Source organism: Nansenia antarctica (assembly GCF_963989245.1).
Source record: "Nansenia antarctica genome assembly, chromosome: 15".
Lineage (NCBI taxonomy): Eukaryota > Metazoa > Chordata > Actinopteri > Argentiniformes > Microstomatidae > Nansenia > Nansenia antarctica.
The window spans coordinates 2,979,348-3,002,368 of NC_137685.1; the positions used below are offsets into that span (position 1 = coordinate 2,979,348).

General features: G+C 45.2%; 1 protein-coding gene across 3 annotated transcripts in view; it reads right to left on the reverse strand.

Moving 5' to 3' along the window:
- Positions 1-304: 304 nt before the first annotated feature.
- Positions 305-23,021, reverse strand: part of cadpsa (Ca2+-dependent activator protein for secretion a) — a gene marked incomplete at both ends in the record, with an annotated part of 152,068 nt that continues 129,351 nt past the window's right edge. For all 3 annotated transcript variants that reach the window (XM_080545509.1, XM_080545507.1, XM_080545508.1), the window contains 6 exons: positions 305-481; positions 1,815-1,919; positions 18,215-18,322; positions 20,453-20,485; positions 21,220-21,303; positions 21,913-21,987. In XM_080545509.1, coding sequence (XP_080401635.1) covers positions 305-481; positions 1,815-1,919; positions 18,215-18,322; positions 20,453-20,485; positions 21,220-21,303; positions 21,913-21,987 — 582 coding nt within the window. The remainder of the gene's footprint in view (positions 482-1,814; positions 1,920-18,214; positions 18,323-20,452; positions 20,486-21,219; positions 21,304-21,912; positions 21,988-23,021) is intronic.

Here is a 23,021-nt window from a genome sequence, read left to right on the forward strand (position 1 = left end):
TGTCAGAATTCTCAGCTAATTTTGATCGTATAACACCCACACTTTATAGTTGAACAGATTATATATTAATTTTTTTAACTAAGAGAATGATTATTATTATTTCAGTATTCAATTATAAATGTTTCGTATTGTTGTTCCTTGGGTATTATAGTTTTTACAGAGAAAAAACGGAGTAAACCCAATAATAATTTATCAATTATCCAATGATAAGAACAGTTGGTACATGCATTGATTCTCAGGCTGACACAGACACAGCTTGCCCTTCCCCCCCACCCACACCCCACCCCCTCCAACCCTGGTTTATCTAGTCATCGTCATCATCATCTTCATCGCTGTCCCTCATGGATATGCCCGCCATCCCTCCCTCTCTGACGGACGCGGTGGCCTCCTCCAGGGTGAGCCGGTTCCTCACCGTGTCGTACATCTTACTGTTGAGGGTGGAGTCCAGGACGCCCTGCAGCCGGAAGTCACGGTACTTTTTCTAGAACAATGGGAGAAGAAGAGGTTAGGTTTGAGAAGTCCCTACGTCCCTACGTTACAAACCACACAATGTCAACAAAACTGGACGTATTTGGTTATGATTGCAATCCAACGGAGTCAGAGTGATAAGTGGACTGCACTTATATACCGCCTTTATCCAAAGCGCTTTACAACGGCCTCTCATTCACCCATTCACACACACATTCACACACCAATGGCGGCAAGCTGCCATGCAAGGCGCCGGCCCGCTCACTGGGAGCAATTTTGGGGTTCAGTGTCTTGCCCAAGGACACTTCGACATGTGGCCAGCCGGGGCTCGAACCGCTGATCTGCCAACCTTGTGATCATTAGACGGCGACTCTACCTCCTGCGCCACAGCCGGCCCACATATAATGTAAATACACATATTTTTCAATCTATATGCCACATGCAAGGCCTGCTAATCTATGTGCATTTAGCAGCCGCCTTCTCTTCACTAGCGTACACATCGATATGATGAGATATTAAGGTGTGACGTTCGTCTGGTAGGACCTGTTACTGCTCACACCATACCGACACATATACATTTACATTTTTGGCATTTAGCAGACGCCTTATTCCAAAGCGATTTACAACTGACGCCACGCTGCAATATTAATACATGGATGGTTCAGAATCCATGATAGTCAGTTCTGTGCCCCTCCTCAAGCCAAAACAAAGTGGGTCACGATTGGTTAATTGGGTCACAGCTTGCAACAAGGTATATCAATGAAATAAACAAAAATGTATTTGTTAGATCGTTTGAAAAGGTCTTTCCCCCTCCCCCCCCCCCAAAAAGTATATTTTTCTTGAAAGCATTAGTACTAATTAACTGAAACATTTGTCTTGTTTATTAGGTATAAGACACTAGCATATCCAGGTTATAGGTGGATCATACTGTAAGACATTATGGAAACACAACTTCGTGAGCTTAGAATGATAAGGTTCTATCTCCGTTTAGGGCAGTTCAGAGATATTGAGCGTCAACGTTTTTATGTTTTGTGAGATGGAACCGTTGTATTTTATGAATTACTAACTCAAAAATGTCAACATTTTAAAAATAACACCACACAGGCATTAATAAACACCTAATGGATCAGGTTATGTAAAAAAACTAAATTCTGACCAAAAATGGAGATAGAACCTTATAATTCTAACGTCACGGAATGTCACAGGCTTCAGGTGCATCAGGCGCATCACAGCCTCTAGCGGTTGGGGTTAGGGTTAGTGGCCTCGGGCTGAAAGGCCCCAGAGCCTCCGGGGTTAGGGTTAGTGGCCCCGGGCTGAAAGGCCCCAGAGCCTCCGCCCTGCCTCACCTTGACGACCCTGATGAGGATCTTGAGCTGGTAGACGTGCAGCTGCAGGTCCATGCGGTCCGTCAGCCACGTGCCCAGCAGGTTCATGGTGCTGGTGTACCATTGCTGCAACACACACAAGCAAAGCTTTCTCCAGCAAAACAGACACAGACACACAGCACACATGAACACACACTCACTCACACACACAGGAGGGAGCACATCGTATTATTAACACACACAAGCATACACAAATGCACCTACACAAAGGTCCAGAGAACATCACATTTATGGTGAATTCAACAAACAATTATTTTGGTTCAATTGAGAAGAACACAAAAAAGCCTCGCAGTTCTTCTTCTGTTCACCAGAACTGTGACCCAGAACACTCTCTTGCATGAGCATTGCTGTTGGTGTGTTTGACTGGAGTCGATTCGACTTTGCTCTGCCTTATCTAAGTTAGTTAGTTACTCAGAGGGCCGCACCACAACATCATGACGTCACGACGTTTTCCTCTTTTCAGCGTCACAAACCGTAGAGGGCAAACCGTGGCAGCCTGGAACCTGACGGCCATGTGTGACAGCAGCTGGTGAAACCGGGAATAAGTCGACAGCCGATGAAACGTTCAAACCTTTATTCTGAAAAATGTAAAATAAATGTCAACAATGTTGAAAATCAATGACATTTTCAACATTCGCTAGTCAACTAACACAGCTTGTTTTGTGAGCCTGCTAACAATGTAAAGTAGTGTTCTAGTTAACGAGGTAGTAGTGGGGAATTACTGAACGAATCCATTCATTACACACTGCGAGTGTATCATTGATTTTCAGCAACGCTGACATTTATTTACATTTCGTGAGCTTAGAATGATAAGGTTCTATCTCCGTTTAGGGCAGTTCAGAGATATTGAGCGTCAACGTTTTGACATTCCATTATGTTTTGTGAGATGGAACCTTTGTATTTTATGAATTACTAACTAAAATATGTCAACATTTAAAAAATAACACCACACAGGCATTAATAAACACCTAATGGATCAGATTATGTAAAAAACTCAATTTTGACAAAAATTGAGATAGAACCTTATCATTCTAACGTCACGATTTTTCAGAATAAAAGTCTGAACAATTTGATTTGTTGGAGACTTGTTCCTGGTTTCACCAGCTGCGGTCACATATGCAGACAGCTGTCTCTCTGCCACGGAAATGCTTATGCCCTATCATGTCACAACAAAGTTTGAATTGGATGCCAACACAAACCTTCATGGTCCTTTTAAACGTAAACATACTGTAGGGTTGAGAGAGAGAGAGAGAGAGAGAGAGAGAGAGAGAGAGAGAGAGAGAGAGAGAGAGAGAGAGAGAGAGAGAGAGAGAGAGAGAGAGAGACAGAGAAAGAAAGAAAGAAAGAAAGTCGCAGGCTAAGCTTAAACAATTGGGTGAGTTTGATCTTCTTGAGTTGCATCTTGTAAGAAATGCGCTATACAAATAAAATTTGATTTGATTTGATTTGATTCTGGTAGGATCAGTTGGTCTGGTGAGAGGAAGCCTGTCCTCTCCTTCTCCCTGTCCCCCTCTCCTCCCCTCTCTCTATCTCTCCCCATCTGTCTGTACAACTCCCTCTCTCTGTCACTATCACTCACTCAGTCGTTCTCTCTCTTTCCCTGTCTCTTTGATCACTCTTTGATTCTCTCCTTCTCCATCTGTCCCTCTCTCTCTCTCTCTCTCTCTCTCTCTCTCTCTCTCTCTCTCTCTCTCTCTCTCTCTCTCTCTCTCTCTCTCTCTCTCTCCCTCCCAGAGCTGAGGGACAGTGAACTCGGAGCACCTCCTCCTCTATAGCCTGAGCAGCTACTGTAGATGCTAGCCAAGAGGCTCCAGATGTTTGTCTGCGGGGGCCAGTCCTGTTTCACTGTTTCAAGTCTAATTGATTGGTAATGATCGGGCAGCCTGACGCTAATCAGAGCGGACTGACACTCAACGGTCAGGGGCAGAGATGAGAAGAAGAAGAGGGTCGAGGCGGGAGGAGGGGGGAGATATCTGAGGGGTGACTCGTGAGTTTGTATAGCTAGCTCCCCGTGCCGGGCTTCTAAGGCGCTCTTCTGTAGGCAGACGCATTGCGATCTGAAATCAGTTGCTCTACTAAGATTCAAGGACATTTTTTTGGGGGGGTGAACCATTTTCCTCATGGCTGATTCGGTTTAGTTAGTATACATTTAGCAGACGCCTTATTCCAAAGCGACTTACAATCAATACATTTGACTAAGCAAGTGAATCATCAATCCACCAGTCGTAGCAGGAAGAGTAATCCAGCTCAGGCCCGGGGCCATTGATAGAAGGAAAAACCTTCTTCTATCACCTTCTTCTAAACCTAGTTTTTTAAATAATTTTTTTTAATGCTGGAGGAACAGAGAAACAGTACAAGGGGGGCAATATACGTTTTTAGGGACACAGTAGAGGGGAAAGCGGGTGTCTTCAGGAGACGCAGTGCTGGGGGGCAGAAGATGTCTCAGGAGGAGCAGTTCAGGTGTAACCTGAAGAGATGGGTCTTCAGTCTACGACGGTGTCTACCAATGTCTACGATGCTAAGTTGACATTAATACTTTCTCTCCTGGGGGGTGAATCACCGTGGCGACCCTGGTGCGAGCAGCTTCCTCGCTCTTCCTCGCTCTGTGCCTGTGAAGGCATCGCCATGGCGATGGCAGAAGGGCTGTGATCTCGCCCCGAGCACGACCCCCCGCCGAGAGGCCAGGCCTGGAGCGAATCACGGACTGCTCTCTCTCTCTCTCTCTCTCCCTCTCTCTCTCTGTCTCTCTCTCTGTCTCTCTCTCTCTCTCTCTCTGTCTCTCTGTCTCTCTCTCTCTCTCTCCCTCTTCTCTCTCTCTCTCTCTCTTTTCTCTCTCTCCCCCCCCCCCTCTCTCTCTCTCCCTCTCTCTCCCCCCCTCTCTCTCTCTCTCCCTCTCTCTCTCTCTCTCCCTCCCTCTCCTCTGCTATCGTTCTTCTCTTTCTCTCTCTGAACAGTCTGACTCTTTACCTCCAAAACGTCCAACCTCCTCTCTTTCCCTCTCCCCTTGGAGGGGGGTTTAAACACCCACAAGCTCTCTCCATCCCTCTCTTTCTCCTCTTCATCCCTCCATCCCTCTCTTTCTCCTCTTCATCCCTCCATCCCTCTCTTTCTCCTCTTCATCCCTCCATCCCTCTCTTTCTCCTCTTCATTCCTCCATCCCTCTCTTTCTCCTCTTCATCCCTCTCTTTCTCCTCCTCACCTCTACAAAGCCTCCTGTCTTTCATTCACCTACTCTTTCTTTCTCTCTAAACCGTCTCTCCTTTGACCTTTTCTAACCCATGGTCTCTTAGTCAAAGTCGTCTAGAGTTGAACCTGCTCTCCAGCCTCGAAACAAATAGTTGTTTACTTTTCCTAAAAGAGGCTTCTTTTCAGGCCTTCTTTACTCCACTGCTAACACTATAACATTCACAGAACATGCCGGCGGATGTCCACAGTCCTATACAGACGAAGAAGATGGATAGATGACGGACAGACAGATGTGTTTGTTAGTAAGTAAGTCGCGTTGCGATAAAGGCGTCTGGCTAAATGTCAAACGTAAAAATGAAATGAGAAGTCCACCTGGGGAAACGTGAGAGACAGACAGACAGACAGACGACGATGTCAGGCTTGTCAAATGAACAGTTGATGGCACTTCTCTCTCTCTGCTTTGTTCCCCTCCTCCGAACGAACGAACAGACAGACTTAAACAAAAAGGGAACGAGGGGAACAGACGAACGCACCCGCCACTCTTTTTTAGGCTCGGTTGGGGATCAGCGGGGGGCTAGCGCTCGCTGACAGCCAAAACAAGCTCCGATATGGCTCTGAATATATAATACCCACAACCCAACAGGGATCAAATCTGTGACATTCTAACGAGTTGCATCTCATATTCTGTAGGGGTTAGTTAGAGGATCGAGGAGGAGGGATGTGTGTGTGTGTGTGTGTGTTTGTGTGTGTGTGTGTGTGTGTGTGTGTTTGTGTGTGTGTGTGTGTGTGTGCTTCTAGGTAGGGATTGAACAGGTTACATCGTACGCACACACAAACACACACACACACACACACTCCCCTATGCATAAACATACATACATTAACATCTGCAGGCCCCCCCCCCCCCCGGATAGCTGGAAGGCAGAGCGACCTCCTGCCCCTTGCAACACCACCCCCACATGCCCTACACCCCCCCCCAACCTCCACCGCCACACACAACACCCCGCCTTGAACCCGGTGTTCACACTCATATCTGACATGTTGCAGGAAGCCATCACGCCTGGCAGGGGGGCAACCAACAGAATTCAGTGCAAAATCTGCACAACCCCCCTAACCCCCCTCCCCCCCTCCTCCAGCACATCCACAAAATCATCCACACACGCACGCACACACACACACGCACACACACACACAGGTACAGGCACGCACACACACACACACACACACGCACACGCGCGCAGCACACACACACACACACAGACAAACACACACACACACACACACACACACACATACAGGCACGCGCACACACACACACACACACACACACACACACAAACACAAAGACACACACACACCCACCTTTCTCTTCCACTTGCTTTCACACACCTGGGTTCTCTCCCCTCCTTGGCGGAGGAGCGGGGGGGACAGAGGGCTGGTAAGGGGTCGGCTTAGGGCCTTTGTGTTGGGCCCCCAAAAACCACAGAGAAGCAGGAATGCTCCAGCAGAGGCGGGGCCTCTCCGTGGGGGGTACAGGGGGATTACAAGCAACCTGTGACTCTGCCTCTTTCTGCCCTTGTTGGTGGTAATGTGTGTGTGTGTGTGTGTGTATGTGTGTGGTGTCTGTATGTGTGTATGAGAGCCTTTGTGTGTGCCTTTGTCGGCCTTGGATTGTGTATTATGTCTGTGTCTGAGTGTGAGTGTGTCTGAGTGTGAGTGTGTGTGTTTTTCAGTTTCTGGTCTATGTACATATGTCTGTGTATGTTTGTGTATGGTGCTGTGTCTATGCATTTGAATGTTAATGTGTGTGTGTGTGTGTGTGTGTGTGTGTGCTCCAGCTTGGAAGTGGGTAAACTAGTGCTTGTGTGAGCTCGAGTGATTCACAAGTGACTGTGTGTGTGTGTGTGTGTGTGTGTGCGCGTGTGTGTGTATCTGTGTGTATCAGTGATACACATATTCGGTCTGGTCTACATGAGCTGGGGGGGTCACGTAGTGTGTTTGCGTGTGTGTGTGTGTGTGTGTGTGTGTGTGTGTGTGGTTGATGCAGGGCTGGAGTGTGTAGTAGGTGTCCTGCTGGGACCCAGCTGTGTCTGCAATTAGCGGGAGGCATGGAATGATGATTGTTGCCACGGTGATGCTAATGCAAAGTGACAGGCTTACTTCTAAAGGAGAAGGGAGGCCGCTGTGTTTCACAGAGCCACAGAGCTGCACTACTTTCCCCTTTTAACACACGCACGGCACGCGCACGCACACACACACGCATGCACACACACACCACACACACACACACTCACACACACACACACACACACATATATACATACAGACACACACACACACCACACACACACACGCACGCACATGCACACACACACACACACACACACACACACATACTACACACACACACACACACACATCCCCAACCCACACACACACGCAAAAAAAACACGCACACCATTCACTCCCTCTCTCACTCTTCACTCCCTCACTCCCTCACTCCCTCGAAAAACAAAACAAAACAACCCTTAAAAAATCCATTAAAGAGTGGGGGTACGGGTGGGGGTACACGGCCGATCGAAGGCGCAACCTTTCCGCCGCCCCTCCTGGCCGGGGGGGCGTCTGCGCAGGCTTTGTTAGCGCTTTAAAAAGAGCTGTCCACTCCGGGGTCTCCAGCCCCCGGTACACAGAGAGAGCTGCAGCCCCTCCACTCAGGGGCCAGCCAAGCCAGCTAAATTATTATGCCCCCAGCAGGGGGTCTGAGGGGAGGACCCAGGGGTTGAGAAGTCTTTAAATCTGACTACAAGACATTATGCACTTACCACAAAGGAGCCCCTGGGTAATCCTACCTGCTTGCTTTTCTCCGCTGCTGCAGGCCTTGTTATTGTCCGCCTCGCAGCTCCGTGAGAGGAGCCCCCATTGATGACGGAACTCAATTACCATAGTAACTCACACCGTTGACCCCCGAGTCGCCCACCCCCCCCCCCCTCCCCGTCACCACCACCGCCTTCCCCCCACAGTTGAGCCGAGCTGACCCCTAGAGGCGGTCCCCCCTTTCACAGGAAGCTGACAGCCGTAGCTGTGTCCCCCTCCTCCAGTGCCACGCTGTGCCAACGTCTTTTACCTCCTCCACCCGCCATCGTTGGTCTCCTTAGATCCAGCCAGCTAGCTAGCCAGCGCTCGCTCTCTCTCTCTCTCTCTCTCTCCTTTCTACTCTTCGAAGAAACAGGGGAGGAAGGGGTGGGGAGGGAGGGCGGGTGGGGGGGAGGTCTGAATAGCAGAATTGAAATAAAGTTTCAGGCTCAGCAAGCTTATGGGCTTCAAACTGTTTTGTGATTGTGCCGCCTGTACAAAGGAGACAGGCTCGGCCGGCGATTCGCTCGGCTCAGTGCAGCCTGAAGTGGAGACAGAAGTCCTTCTATGTGTTGCCCGACCACTATACTTACTTATCAGATAACCACTGCCGTGGTGGGTTAAGTCTCCTTAAGAGGCGTGACGGAGATACACACTCACAACAAAACGTCCCGGGCTTGCAACACACAAGGACGGACGTACAGTACAAGACCGTGTCGAAAGGGAATGTGAGAGGGAGCGGTGAGAGGGAAGGAGGGAAGGAGGGAGGGAGGGAGGAATTCAATCCGATCCCCTGGCTATTTTTTTCTGCGTCGCAATCGGGGTCTTTTACAAAATGCCAATCCTATCCCACTCTGGAGTGTCGGTTGAACTAATAAGAGAGTGTCCAAATAAGGGCATACTTCACGAATGCCGTGGGTGTAAATAAAAAAAAAATACAGAAAAAAAAGAGAGGGGGAAAGAAAGAACGTGTTGTGAGGAACTAAATGGCTCGGAATTACGGTCTGCGTCGCGTCATTGAGTAAACACACAATAAGCGGCACAGAAAAGCTCAGTGAAGGGAAAAAAAAGGAGCTCTGGGTTCCCTGAGCAAAGTGAGCTATTCTCCTCACAAAAGGGTCCTGCTCAGAGGCGGATCGAGGGAGGCAGAACGAGAGGGGTAAAACACTTGTGGGTTCCAGGGCTTCTATAGGGGGGGGGGGAGTGAAAATGGAATAAGCCAGCAAGCACTTGAGGGTCCCGCCGAGCACCTGAATGGGTAGGAGGGGCGGGGGGGGTGCGGGGGGGGGGGGGGGGGGGGTGCAGGGGAGCCAGCGGAGGTGAATAGCCTGCCTTTTGGGACCAATTTGTCCCTTTTCACCCTTTTTCCTCCTGCCTCTGTGCTGACAGATGTACAAAGGGGGACCCGCGCTGAGACACTCATCCAACATGCTCCCGCCAGCAGCTGTCACTTTTGTCGGACAAGTTAATCAAACAAATGCCACCATACCTCCCCTGGACATAGAGAGAGAGAGGGAGGGACAGAGGAGGAAGGGAGAACGAGAGAGAGAGAAGGGGATGAGGGAGATAAAGAGAGAGAGAGAGAGGGACAGAGGAAGGGAGAACGAGAGAGAGAAGGGGATAAGGAAGGAAGATAAAGAGAGAGAGAGAGAGAGAGGAAGGGAGAGAGAGAGAGAGAGAGAGAGAGAGAGAGAGAGAGAGAGAGAAAGAGAGGAGAGATAATGGTGTGTGTGTGTGTGTGTGTGTGTGTGTGTGTGCGTGCGGGCGTGCTAACACCCCTCGGTCAGTCAACAGTGGGACTTGTCCCCCTTCAACATAAAAGAGCTCTCCGTTTAACTTCCATTTCCCTCATCTTCTGCGTTCCAGCGTATTTCTTTCCTCTCTTTTCTCCACCCTCCACAACAGTACCCTCGGTTGATTTCTACCACTAACATGAACCTCTGTTGTCGGTCATAAGGGATTTAGCCTCTGCGAGTCTGAGATCACAGTGAGAGGGTAGATGGGGGGGAAAACGAAATGCTCCCTCAGTAATTATAAAGAGTCTAAGCTGCTTACAAACTTCATTAAGAGGCAGCGAAACCTTTTCACTATGTTTTGAACAGTCACACAGTACTGAGTCAATACACTGGGGTTTGTAGTATACCTGGTACATAGTCTTTTTTTATGCTGACTTACTATCATCAACCAGCTTCATCATCTATCTAAAGCCTCTTTTTACTATTGGTTTAGTTGAACCTAAAAGGATTATTAACTGGCGTGAACAACAATAAGAGGACATCGATTGCAGTGTTGCGTTTCTATTGAGATGGTATCATGGCTTTACATGGCAAACACATCTCCTTAACGAGTTTCTAAAAATATATATTTTCCAAACAACAGACTGACCTGTGTTTAACAGTCTCCTAATCATCCTACACACAAAAACCTGGTTTCTAACCATATCTGCGTGTACATGGGTAAGGTCACCATCATCAATGACCCCCGAAGGTTTGATATGGAAAACATGCTTGTTTCTCCTTTAGTTGGTATTATTTCGTGAGTTTAGAATTATAAGGTTCTATCTCCGTTTAGGGCAGTTCAGAGATATTGAGCGTCAAAGTTTTTACATTCCATTATCTTTTGTGAGATGTAACCTTTGTATTTTATTAATTACTAACAAAAAAAAATTCAACATTTTAAAAATAACACCACACAGGCATTAATAAACACCTAATGGATCAGATTAGGTAAAAAACTCAATTTTGACAAACATGGAGAAAGAACCTTATAATTCTAACGTCATGATTTGGATAAGAAGTTGTAAATCCAAATGGAACGGATAAACAACACTTAAACATAAAAAACTAGAATGATAAAGAAGTCAAATATCCTCAGCACAGTAGTAAAGGCCTTCATAGGTTGAGACAATCAAATTAGTTGCTTCATTTCCTTCTTTCTACAGCAAAATAAATCGGCTAAACAAAATAGAGGCATGTGGATATCTTGTCTTCCTAACTAGTCAGTACCATAAATATGTTTGACTTATTTATTTATCATTTAACAGACATTCACGCGTAGATACACCGAGACACTGTGTATGTCAAGCTACCCCTTCATATACACACATATAAATAACGGATCATAGATACACAGATCTAATCCTAACCCTAACCCATACAAAACATTCTTTAGCAATAATATAGATCCAAACCGTGATCTTAGAATGATAAGGTTCTATCTCCGTTTAGGGCAGTTCAGAGATATTGAGCGTCAAAGTTTTTACATTCCATTATGTTTTGTGAGATGGAACCTTTGTATTTTATTAATTACTAACTAAAAAAGGTCAACATTTTAAAAATAACACCACACAGGCATTAATAAACACCTAATGGATCAGATTATGTAAAAAACATCAATTTTGACCCAAAATTGAGATAGAACCGTATAATTCTAACGTCACGAAACGTACAAATTGAAGTACCGAATGTGAACACAATATTACGTCACGGTCATCAACCCTGATTTAAAGCTAATGCTCCCTCGTCACTGTTGTCCTTTATACGGCCCTGTCTGTCTGTCTGGTAGTCAGCCTAAACCCTGCCACGGTTAGCGTAGCGTACTAGCGCTACTAGATCAAATCGATTCAACTGTTCACTTGGCTCAGCCGTCGGTCCGTGACCGGGGGGGCTGTTAAGTTAAGTTGTCAAGTGTCCCAGACAGTCAAGTGGTATTACAGCAGCAGGTCTGGTCTAGAAGAGTCATTCTGTCCTCATTCTCATCATCTCCACCACCACCACCGCCTACCACCACCATCACACGCTGTCACAAGTTGCAGCAACAGCCAGGGCAACAGCTCAATCCCCAATCCCAATCTCAATCTAATTTAAACCCTCCCTCCCTCCCTAGCTGTCTCTCCAGCCAGTGAACCAGTTCGCTGCGTGGCGCCGTTAGCAGCAGTGGCGGCGGTGATGGTAGGGGGATTAAAAAGCGTTTTAACTTTCCTCACAAAGTGCAATCTCAGCCCCAATCTGATAACTACCCAAGGTCAACGGAAATACTTCAAATCAATCAATTGAGCCGGGGCTCCTAATCCCTCCATGGGCGCAGGCAGATTAAGTGTATAATTGACCCATGTAATCCCTGTATCTGCAGCCCTAGCCCCCAGGGAACCAAAGCTACGCCGGACATCGTCCCGCCCCCCCCCACCACAAACAGTGTCTGTATCTCTCTCAGGCTTGGCGGTGGTTGGTGGTGGCATATCGCTACAGAACTGGATTTGGCCCGAGCTAAAGAGATGGCTTTTTTAATCAATGATCTACTCAGGGCTCGGCCACATTAAGTCGATGAGCCCCTTCCATCCCTCCACCGCTAAGCACAGCTGTTTTAATCCTCATCTACTACCACACATAAGAAAAGAAAGGGGGTGGGGGTGGAGGGAGGGAAGAAAACAAATTAATTTTTCATCCCTCCCTCCCTCCCTTCCTCCCCCTCTCTCTCTCCCTCTTTCCCTGCCTCCCTGCAAACTTAACCATCTGCAAGTTTCATCTCTTTATCATCTCCGCAACACAATTCGGTGCCCCCGAATTGGCGGCTTGGTATCAAGAGAGAGTGAAATTGGTCGTCTGTGTTAAAACCTACAGCAGCACATCACAAAAGCCATCTGTACTTTGGTAGGCTAGTTCTGTAGGAATTATCCTTATTGTTGAATAATACTCGCATCACACTCCCCACACACACACACACACACACACACACACACACACACACACACACACACACGCACACACACACACACACACACACACACACACACACACACACAGACAGACACACTCGTTGATCCAATTTTCACAAACACTAAAAATAATAACACTAAAGAGATCACAGACTGATGGGATTGGTGGAGGATTGTGGTTTGTAAAAATGCCACAAGGTCAATAGATTTCTTTCTCACAAAAATAAGGTCACGTTTTTCGGAATAAAAGCAATAACAGATCAGTTACACCAAACACCTCGACCCTCAACGCTACTGAGACACTGTGGTACAGCGGCCATGCCTAGACAGAGGTCAAAGGTCACATCCTCCAAATGCATGTCATCCTCTAACAAGCCCCCCATACACTAATCTATGTCACAACATGGGCATTAATCACTTTCTATGTCTTGATTCAACAATTTCTATATATAATAATAATTATATAAAAAAATATAATATTATAATTATAATAATTTCTTGGAGCCGTGCTGTTTTCTTAAGATATTAAGATATGGTCTAGTGTGAAAGGGCACGCTAGCTTGAGGCAGTGCTGACACATATTACATGTAACATATGACATATGACACATATTACATGTAACATATGACATATGACACATATTACATGTAACATATTACATATGACACATATTACATGTAACATATTACATATGACACATATTACATGTAACATATGACACATATTACATGTAACATATTACATATGACACATATTACATGTAACATATTACACATGACACATATTACATGTAACATATTACACATGACACATATTACATGTAACATATTACATGACACATATTACATGTAACATATTACATATGACACATATTACATGTCATCTTCTTGTTGTGGCTGATAGGAACCCATACAGTTGCATTTAAAACATGTTCAGTTACACTTTAATTTACAAAATTAAAAGACTTACCTGATATTTAATTAAAAATAACGATAACGATTCACGTGGTGAAATGGAAGTCACATGAATTATTTAACGCTTATGTGAACTCACCACGATTAGGGACACCCTCCCCAAACCCCCTTCTTGAGCAAAAGTGGTATGACCCCCATGGTGGTGTGCAATGGTGGCCTGTACCACTCCACCAGTGCAGTGGGGGGGGTGCCACGCTAGAGCAGGTCTAGTACCTACGGTCTCTACTGAACATGGTCGATGCTAGGATCAGGGTTGATCATATCTGATGCTAGGCGAGCTTACACCATGATATGGGAAGCTTACATCCAGTGGTGTAGTCTAGTGTTTTCTAGTGGGTATATTGTGATTTTTCCCTCCCAGCCTCATATCGTTCATTTCGGAACACCATATAAATAAATATGCGCTCCCTGTCTAACGTTATACTATATATATATATCTAAATTAAATGTTATAAGGCTGATCTGTGCATGATAGTGCTGCATTTTGACATATTTCATGTCGCATCTCCCCCCGTTGATGGTATATGACGCTATAGTCAGTCCCAATGGTCCAAAATTCAAGTGGGTATATGGAAATCCTTGGCCTTTCCTAGTGGGTATACGGCGTAGTCCTGCGTATCACCTAGACTACACCACTGCTTACACCAGCATAGTAAACTCATTCTAAATCAAGTTGCCGTGGAGAGTAGTATTTCCAATGACATAATCTATATTGGCATCAGCCAGGATGTCGTGTGCATTCTGTGCTGAACTAGTGGATGGTGGCTGGAGGAGGGGTGGGGGGAAGGGGGGGGGGGAGAGGGAGGCGGGGGGGGATGCTGGAGAGCTGAGAACGTGTACTCTATGTGGGGCCGTTCTCCAGGGAGATAGGCCATGCTAGTAGATGTACACAGGAAGATTATTTGACTCGATCTGAATCATGCCGGTAGATAATGTGGTAAAACAACTCGACATGAGAGATAAGTTCCATTTCAAAATATGATGAGAGATGAGAATGGGAGGGAGGGGAGGGGAGGGGAGGGGGAGAGAGAGAACACAAGGAGACAAGAACGTGTTTAGAAAGAAAGAAAGTCTGAGGGAATGTGGTAAGGAAGGGTGGTTAACACTAGAACAGCCATGAGGGGTCATTTGCGAGTAAAGAAAAATGTCTTTAATCTTTGCACTCGATCAAATTTCAGGACCCTCCTTTCATGATTTTTCCTAGATATGTGCGTTCTACCACCCAGTATCCTTACATTTTCAAAATCACATCAGGATAAGCTAATATGAAGCTATTTTGCAGTTTTTCTGTGTAGGAAGCAGGCTAATTTACAAGCGGACAACTAGTGGTCGTTGTGTGTAAATAGCAGCTTCACATTGTAAAAAGGGGATGGCATTTGACCCCCGAGGCGGCGGCTCTTTTAGTAGGTAAAAAAGGCATGGCTGTTCTAGTGTTAAAGTGACAGAAACAAAGAAATGGAAGGAAAGGAAGGAAAGGAAGGAAAGGAAAACATGGCGCAGGCAAAAACCAAACCAAGGCACGCTTTTCTAGATCATAGAGCATTTCTGGATCGTAGAGCATTCCAGAGACAGACACACACAGCGATAGCAGCAGCTAGAACATCGCTCCGCCTCAGCCAGCGTGAGCAGAGCGACGAGAAAAAGCACAACAGAGAGGAGTGGAGGAGTCCTGCGGTAGAGCGAGAGACACCTTCATACGCCACAGCAGCAGCAGCGCCAGGGGGAGAACAGATACAGAGTGACACGGGGGCGTCCAGAGTGAGAGACCTCGGCCGTAATCAGACCAGAAATGCTCTTCTTAAGGAAGAGAGGATATACTGTACATGGCAAACAGCAGGTCAGAAGCAGCAGGAGAAACAAACATGGAGAAGTGGACACTTTCTCCTCCCAGAGGAGTGAGAAGAGAGGGGACAGGTCACGCTATAGGCCTTGCGAGATGAGACACACACACACGCACACACACACACACACACACACATTCGAGAGGTCTTTCCGTGAAAAGAATGGCGAACGGCAGACAAATCGGTGGAACATGCATCACAAAGGATTTGATATAACCTGGATGACGATCCCGGCTATTCCTTAAGACAGTGTTCTCTTTTTCTATCTCACTCTATCTTCACCCATTCTCTCTCTCTCTCTTTCCATCCTTCTGTCTTTCTTTTTTCTCCATCCCTCCTAAGCCCTCATTACAATAAGGCTTAGGTCAGGGGCCCTCCTTTCTGTTCGGGTCGCCTTAAGAGGAAGACTTACTTAGAGAAAGCCCCTCATTTTCAAAATGGGACAGTTCCAAATATGTCTGACAAAGGCTTCGGGGTGGATTTGTGCACAAGTGGTGCGTATCAGGCCGCTAACGAGGAAGAGTGGAGGTGACACTTGCTAATACTGTACTTTGTATTAATATAGTACACATTAGCATATTAGCATATGTGACACGGTCTGGTGAAAAGGTCTGGATGACGGCAATTTGTGACGTTAGAATTACCGTATAAGGTTCTATCTCCATTTTTGTCCATTAGGTGTTTATTAATGCCTGTGTGGTGTTATTTTTAAAATGTTGACATTTTTGAGTTAGTAATTCATAAAATACAAAGGTTCCATCTCACAAAATATAATGGAATGTAAAAACTTTGACGCTCAATATCTCTGAACTGCCCTAAACGGAGATAGAACCTTATCATTCTAAACGGAGATAGAACCTTATCATTGTAGTTACGCAAATGCACACATATACATTTTTTGCATATTACGAAAAAGTAAGTGTTGAAGAGCCCACTCGATATAACAAACCACAGTTTTAGGATTCACTAAATACTTATAAATTGTGAATTGGATTCACAGTCTCATCTGCCGTAGGCTACTGGGTAAGTGATACATGGCTTGCAAACAAACGTACCTTTTAGGACGTGTTCAAAAGCAAGGACTGTGTGATCAACTAATTATGTGTAGTTATGTGTTTTTAGCATGTTGTGATGTGCTAAACGTGCACTTAGATGTTCGTAGCGATGTTTCTTCTTAGCTGATAGCTATTAGCAGCTGTTTTGTGCATATTTTGATTCAGAAATCGAGTTTCTCAGCTGAAAAACAGAAAAATGATCTTTCCCTACTTGAGGACTTTTTCACCAGACCCTGTCACATATGATAATGAGTGTTAGCCGTAAGTAGTTAGCACCAATTAGCAAGTTTTTCACTCTTTTCACACCTCAACTCAGCCAAAATACTCAGTTGTCTTCTAATACATCTCAGGGTAGATGCTTTATGGTCAGTAGACAGTCCACGTAACCCTATTGTGGTAACAAATGCTAAAAGAAAAAAGACATCCCACCTAAGAATAACATTTTGCCTATGACCAATTATCGGTCTGTCATTTAAGTTATTCCACTGTGGGGGTGACCTAACCATAACCCTGAACTTTCCAAATGACCCTGACCTAATAACCTGTCCCCCTGTTTGTCATGTTCCTTCCTACAGATTAAATGAGTGAACACATGTACAATACAATTTTCACTTAAGCCAAATCTAGACAGGGGGGGTAAGGCGGGCGGGGGGGGGGGGGGCGGATGTAAAGATGGTATTAGGACCATCTTAGGGGACATCTTCTGTGCTCTTGTTTGCTGACTCAGAGTGAGAGAACACTGCTTAGGGTAATCCCCCTCTCCTCCGCGGCCCGCGTGCACGTCGCAAACAAAACACAGAGAGACACAAGACGTCGTCAGGCAGGCAGCAGAAAAAACAGGCCAGAGCAAAAGTTGTTGCATTCGAAAAGGTTTAGAAGTAGTAAAAGATGGGGGGGGGATAGGTATACAGTATACAGGAGATACGTGTAGGCCTACATATGTGGCAGAGAAGAGAAGAGAAGAAAGGAGAAGAGGAAAGAGAAGCAGGGCCTCAAAATGTGACTTATCCCTCTGAGACGAACGTTGTATCACATTTTGGGGATCACCTCCCCTCTTAGTTTTCGGTTGTTAAGTCTGACGTCAAACGTGACGTTTAGCAATTTCCGGGTCCAGAAATTGTACCAGGAATTCCCTCCACCAGAGTACCAGTGTACTAAAGCACCAGAGTACCAGTGTACTAAAGCACCAGAGTACCAGAGTACTAAAGCACCAGAGTACCAGTGTACTACAGCACCAGAGTACCAGTGTACTAAAGCACCAGAGTACCAGTGTACTAAAGCACCAGAGTACCAGTGTACTAAAGCACCAGAGTACCAGTGTACTAAAGCACCAGAGTACCAGTGTACTAAAGCACCAGAGTACCAGTGTACTAAAGCACCAGAGTACCAGTGTACTAAAGCACCAGAGTACCAGTGTACTAAAGCACCAGAGTACCAGTGTACTAAAGCACCAGAGTACCAGTGTACTAAAGCACCAGAGTACCAGTGTACTACAGCGGTAGAATGACAGTTCAATCGTTTTTTAGACTCGGATCTATTCATACAACAAGGGATGCAGCACTTTCCGTTTTTTCCCCATATTGTCAGCGTCTTTGAGCCTCGGAAAAGCGCTATACAAATATAATGAATTATTATTATTACTGAGGCATTTCGAAGAGAGCGCCTCAGCCAACGTTGGACCCGGAAACACGTCACGACTTAACAACCGGATAGAGGGGAGACGGCATGGGTTACTTACGTCAAACAATCTTTCTACATACACCTCCTCATTGACCTTATCCCGCAGCATGTCCTGGGAGTGGCGCATGAAGGTCACGTAACCATCGGCAACGTCCATCCCAGGCTTCTGCAGGACATGGGAGAAAGAAAGGGAGGCAGAGAGAGACAGAGAGAGACAGAGAGAGAGAGAGAGAGAGAGAGAGACAGAGAGAGAGAGAGAGAGAGAGAGGTATCAGCTCAAAGAACAGTTAGCCAAAGAACAGATGCATACAGGTACAGTATAACGCAGGGGAGGTGGTTGGATGTCGGAATCGGAGGATGGAATGCATGAGATGCAACTGACTTTTGGAATTCAATGAGGAATGGTATCAAATACTTTGTTTGTTTTGATGCTGTCCCTCAGTATGTTCCTTGCATTACAATAAGCCTGTCCTCCGATTTCTGCCTCCTCCAGCCTCCCTTCCACTAATGTCGTTTTTGTGAGCAGCCATAACATTTTTCAAGAACTTCCAACTCATGGTTTATGACTCTTCTCTTTCTTTACATCAGCATTATGGCAGCAGCATGTTCAAATTAAGTGTTTTACGTTAAGTTTTCCTTTTCATATCTTAGAGAAATGGTTTCACAAACAGTTCACATCTTTTGAGAGGTGTTTCGTGTTTCATTTGCAGCGCACACAGACAGTTCTCTGGCTGCAGCTATCTTTGTCTTGTTCTAGTGAAGCTCCTGTCAGAGATCTCTACTGGCCCATCCATGATCCTCTCTGTCACAGTCTGGGAGTGTGCAGAATGAACAGAGGAGAACGGAGGCACATGATTGAGCTGGGGAGCAGAGTATTCGGAGGGTCTGCCATTTCAACAACTCACATAAGACACTCAACATCTCTCTCTCTCTCTGCTCTCTCTCTGCTCTCTCTCTCTCTCTCTCTCTCTCTCTCTCTCTCTCTGCTCTCTCTGCTCTCTCTCTTTCTTTCTCTCTCTCTCTCTCTCGTTCTGCCTTTGTAAATAAGACATTCTTCTTTCTTTTACCTCCCATCCTCTCTCCCTCACTCTGTCTAATTAATAAATAAACAAAACATCCCCTCCTATGCCAGCGGACAGGATCACATCCAACCAGCGCAAAATGAACTTAGTTAACACGTCTCTCTGTGGTTTGCTGGGGTGCAAATGAGTTGCGTTTCTCCAGTGTCATTTTATTTTGTTGCATCAAGCAAACAATTACCACGCCGAAGCGAGAGCAGTGGCCCCGCGGACACGAAAGGTCCAATCACAGACTCACTGACAAAGCATTTATTTTTTTAAAAAGTGCCACGTCGATGCTCTGGATGTGTTGGCAGTTAAGTGCTCCTCTTCTGAGGTGATATCTAAGCCCCGAGGCAGAGCTACTCAGCCCGCCTGTGTTGCCCCCGAAGCCTGCCGCGCTTTTGTTAGACAACACAGAAGCCTCGCGCTGTGTGGGGCTGGAAAAAGGGTTGCTAGCAGGCGTAGCTGTTTCTGCCCGTAGCTGTTTGAATGAATGGACATTTGTGGGGGAAAGACAGCCATCTGGACATGTGCTAAAGATGGATGAGGAAATGGATGGCAAGATGTGTGCACAAAAACAAATGGAAGCATGTCATCCGACAGTGGATGTTTGTGTATTCAGTCAAAATGATCAATATCTATATGTTACGGTACATGTGGGAATACGGTACATGTGGGACAACTAGGGTTAGGGTTAGGTGCTAGGGTGACTTGGTACATGCTGGCATGTCTAACCCTACCCATAACCCTAAAGGCCAATGCACACAGCGTGCGATTTCTGTTGCGCGTCAACATTCCATTTTGAAGTTTGAATGGAAGTCTATGAGAACATCGCATTTCAACACACACGGCCCGATTTTAATCGCACGGCGAAAATTCGATTCCATTCATTTTGAATGGGAAAAAGCACAAATTTGACAGTGCGACAAAACTCGCACGCCGTGTGCTTTGTCCCATTCAAAATGAATGGAATCGAATTTTCGCCGTGCGATTAAAATCGGGGCCGTGTGTGTTGAAATGCGATGTTCTCATAGACTTCCATTCAAACTTCAAAATGGAATGTTGACGCGCAACAGAAATCGCACGCTGTGTGCATTGGCCTTAACCCTACCCCTAACCCTACCCCTAACCCTAACCCTAACCCTAGTTTTCCCACATGTACCGTATTCCACACATGTACCGTAACATATATATATATATAAAATAATACTAATATGAACTGTGTTCTCACTTACAGGTACATCCACGTACTTCGAGGCAGCTTTCACCTTGGGATTGAGAAGAGAGATTAGGTGTAAAAGTACAGCTCGGGACTCCAACTGTGTGCATGCAGCTTATTTTTATATCATATTCTTTTCCTATAGCCCTCTAGGTGTGAAGGCTGTACGTGCATGGAGTCGTGGTGGGAAGTGGAACCATAACAGTGTAGCTCATTAGATTAATAAGTGCAAGTCAATAAAGTGCTAAATTAATTAGATTCCTTTTGTAGTTTTCACCACACAGACGAAAGGAACCGTGTCATTAGGAGAGAAAGTGCAGGCTACAATCTACATTCAGAACTATGCATAACAAAACATGGAGGAGGTATGTATTATAATAACGCTGCATACTGTACTGCATTGCAGGAACTCGTGAGCTTAGAATGATAAGGTTCTATCTCCGTTTAGAATGATAAGGTTCTATCTCCGTTTAGAATGATAAGGTTCTATCTCTGTTTAGGGCAGTTCAGAGATATTGAGCGTCAACGTTTTTACATTCCATTATGTTTTGTGAGATGGAACCTTTGTGTTTTATTAATTACTAACTCAAAAATGTCAACATTTAAAAAAAAATAACACCACACAGGCATTAATAAACACCTAATGGATCAGATTATGTAAAAAACTCAATTTTGACAAAAATTGAGATAGAACCTTATAATTCTAACGGCACGAAGTGTGTGAAACAGTGTGAGCTGGCGAGAAAGAGGGGGATGAGAGAGAAGGAGGGAGTGCACTCTTACTGTGAAAGAGAGGAAGGAAGAGAAGAGAGTGCCCTCGTCGTATCGGGACAGCTTGGCCAGGACGCTCTCTAGAATGACCACAAACTGGAGAGGAAGGGAGAGGGGGAGGAAGAAGAGGGAGGTGGACATAGGAGGTGTGGTTATTTCTCTTTCATGAAAAAACAGATCACTCTACTTATGTTGGTGGTATGAACGTGAGGTGTCATGTGACTTCAATGTCTGACTATTCCACTTCCTGTCAAACAACCGTGGTCAGTGTACTGATGTGGTTTTATATCCTTTTATACTGAGAAATGTAAGTCTCTCTACAGTTTGGTGAATCTAGCAGCACTCAAGGAAGGCCCATTTCCTTCCTCTAAGGGACGGGCCAAGATCTGTGGCGCAGTGAATAATTCTGACTGTGGACAGGAGGGCCCATAACTTGTGTAACCACAGATTTGTATAATATGATTGGTTCCCAGGAATAGTGACCTCATGACCACGGACAGTTCTATAAGTATGAGTCCCGCCCATCGTTGGGGGATTTTTCTGCTTTTGGGCTTTTTGCTTCTGGCTTATTGGTCTGCTTGATTCTCTCTGCGCTCATGTGACTCTGCTTAATAAAAGGCCTCTTTGGAGACAATTGATCTAAGCTCTTTGTGCTTTATACGTTTTATTAAATCTATTAAGAATCAATTAAATCCACAACAATACCTTTGCTACTAGTAGAGTGATCATCTCTTTGACAGTCTCCTCTATGAGATTGTCGATTTGGGAATGGTACTGTCTCTGTAGGAAGAGAAAACATGTTAGTCCTCCAGGTCTAAAGCCCCTTTCCCTTCTGCATGGTTAGTTGTATTGGAGGAGTCTCACAGGGGACAGTATGTTAGTGGTATGAGGCCAGGGGAGGCTGGTGGAGGTAGACATCTGAGGATGGGCTTATTTTAATGCATGGAATGGACTAAGGAATGGAATAAGGGATGGTATCAAACACACGTGTTTGGAAGCACACTACATAGGCCGACTACAGTACTGGGAAGGGCTGGGGAGTAATTCATTCTGCTCTAGTAATTGGTACAAGTCTCTAGCTTCCAAGAATATGCAACCTCTCACATCTACCCCATGTATATTCAGCACCATCTACACACATACAGTTATGTTAATTAAATCCAAACAATTATAGTGTCAAAGACGGAGGAAAACTGCAATGACGACTAATTATACATTTGGGAATTAGGGGTGAGATTTCAATTGAATTTCTTAGCCACACTTACCCAGTCTCTAACAAACTTTCACAAGAGAGAGAAAAAGGAAAATGAAAAAGAAAGATAGAGGAGAAATGGTGATGTGGCTATGCACACACTCACAGAAAGAAAGCGGCAACTTAAGTCACATATTGAAGCAAAAGCCAAAGTATGACACAAAGCAACAGCAGCAGAGTGCCATTGAAACAATATTTGTGCAATTTAAGGAAAAATGCATATACTGTATATATTCCAAATATATAAGCATACCATTATCATTAATAAAGAAATATGAGTGAATAGAAACACATTTGATTCTCAGTAGGCAACTCGTGAGCTTAGAATGATAAGGTTCTATCTCCGTTTAGAATGATAAGGTTCTATCTCCGTTTAGGGTAGTTCAGAGATATTGAGCGTCAAAGTTTTTACATTCCGTTATGTTTTGTGAGATGGAACCTTTGTATTTTATTAATTACTAACTAAAAAAATTCAACATTTAAAAAATAACACCACACAGGCATTAATAAACACCTAATGGATCAGATTATGTAAAAAACTAAATTTTTCGGATAGAACCTT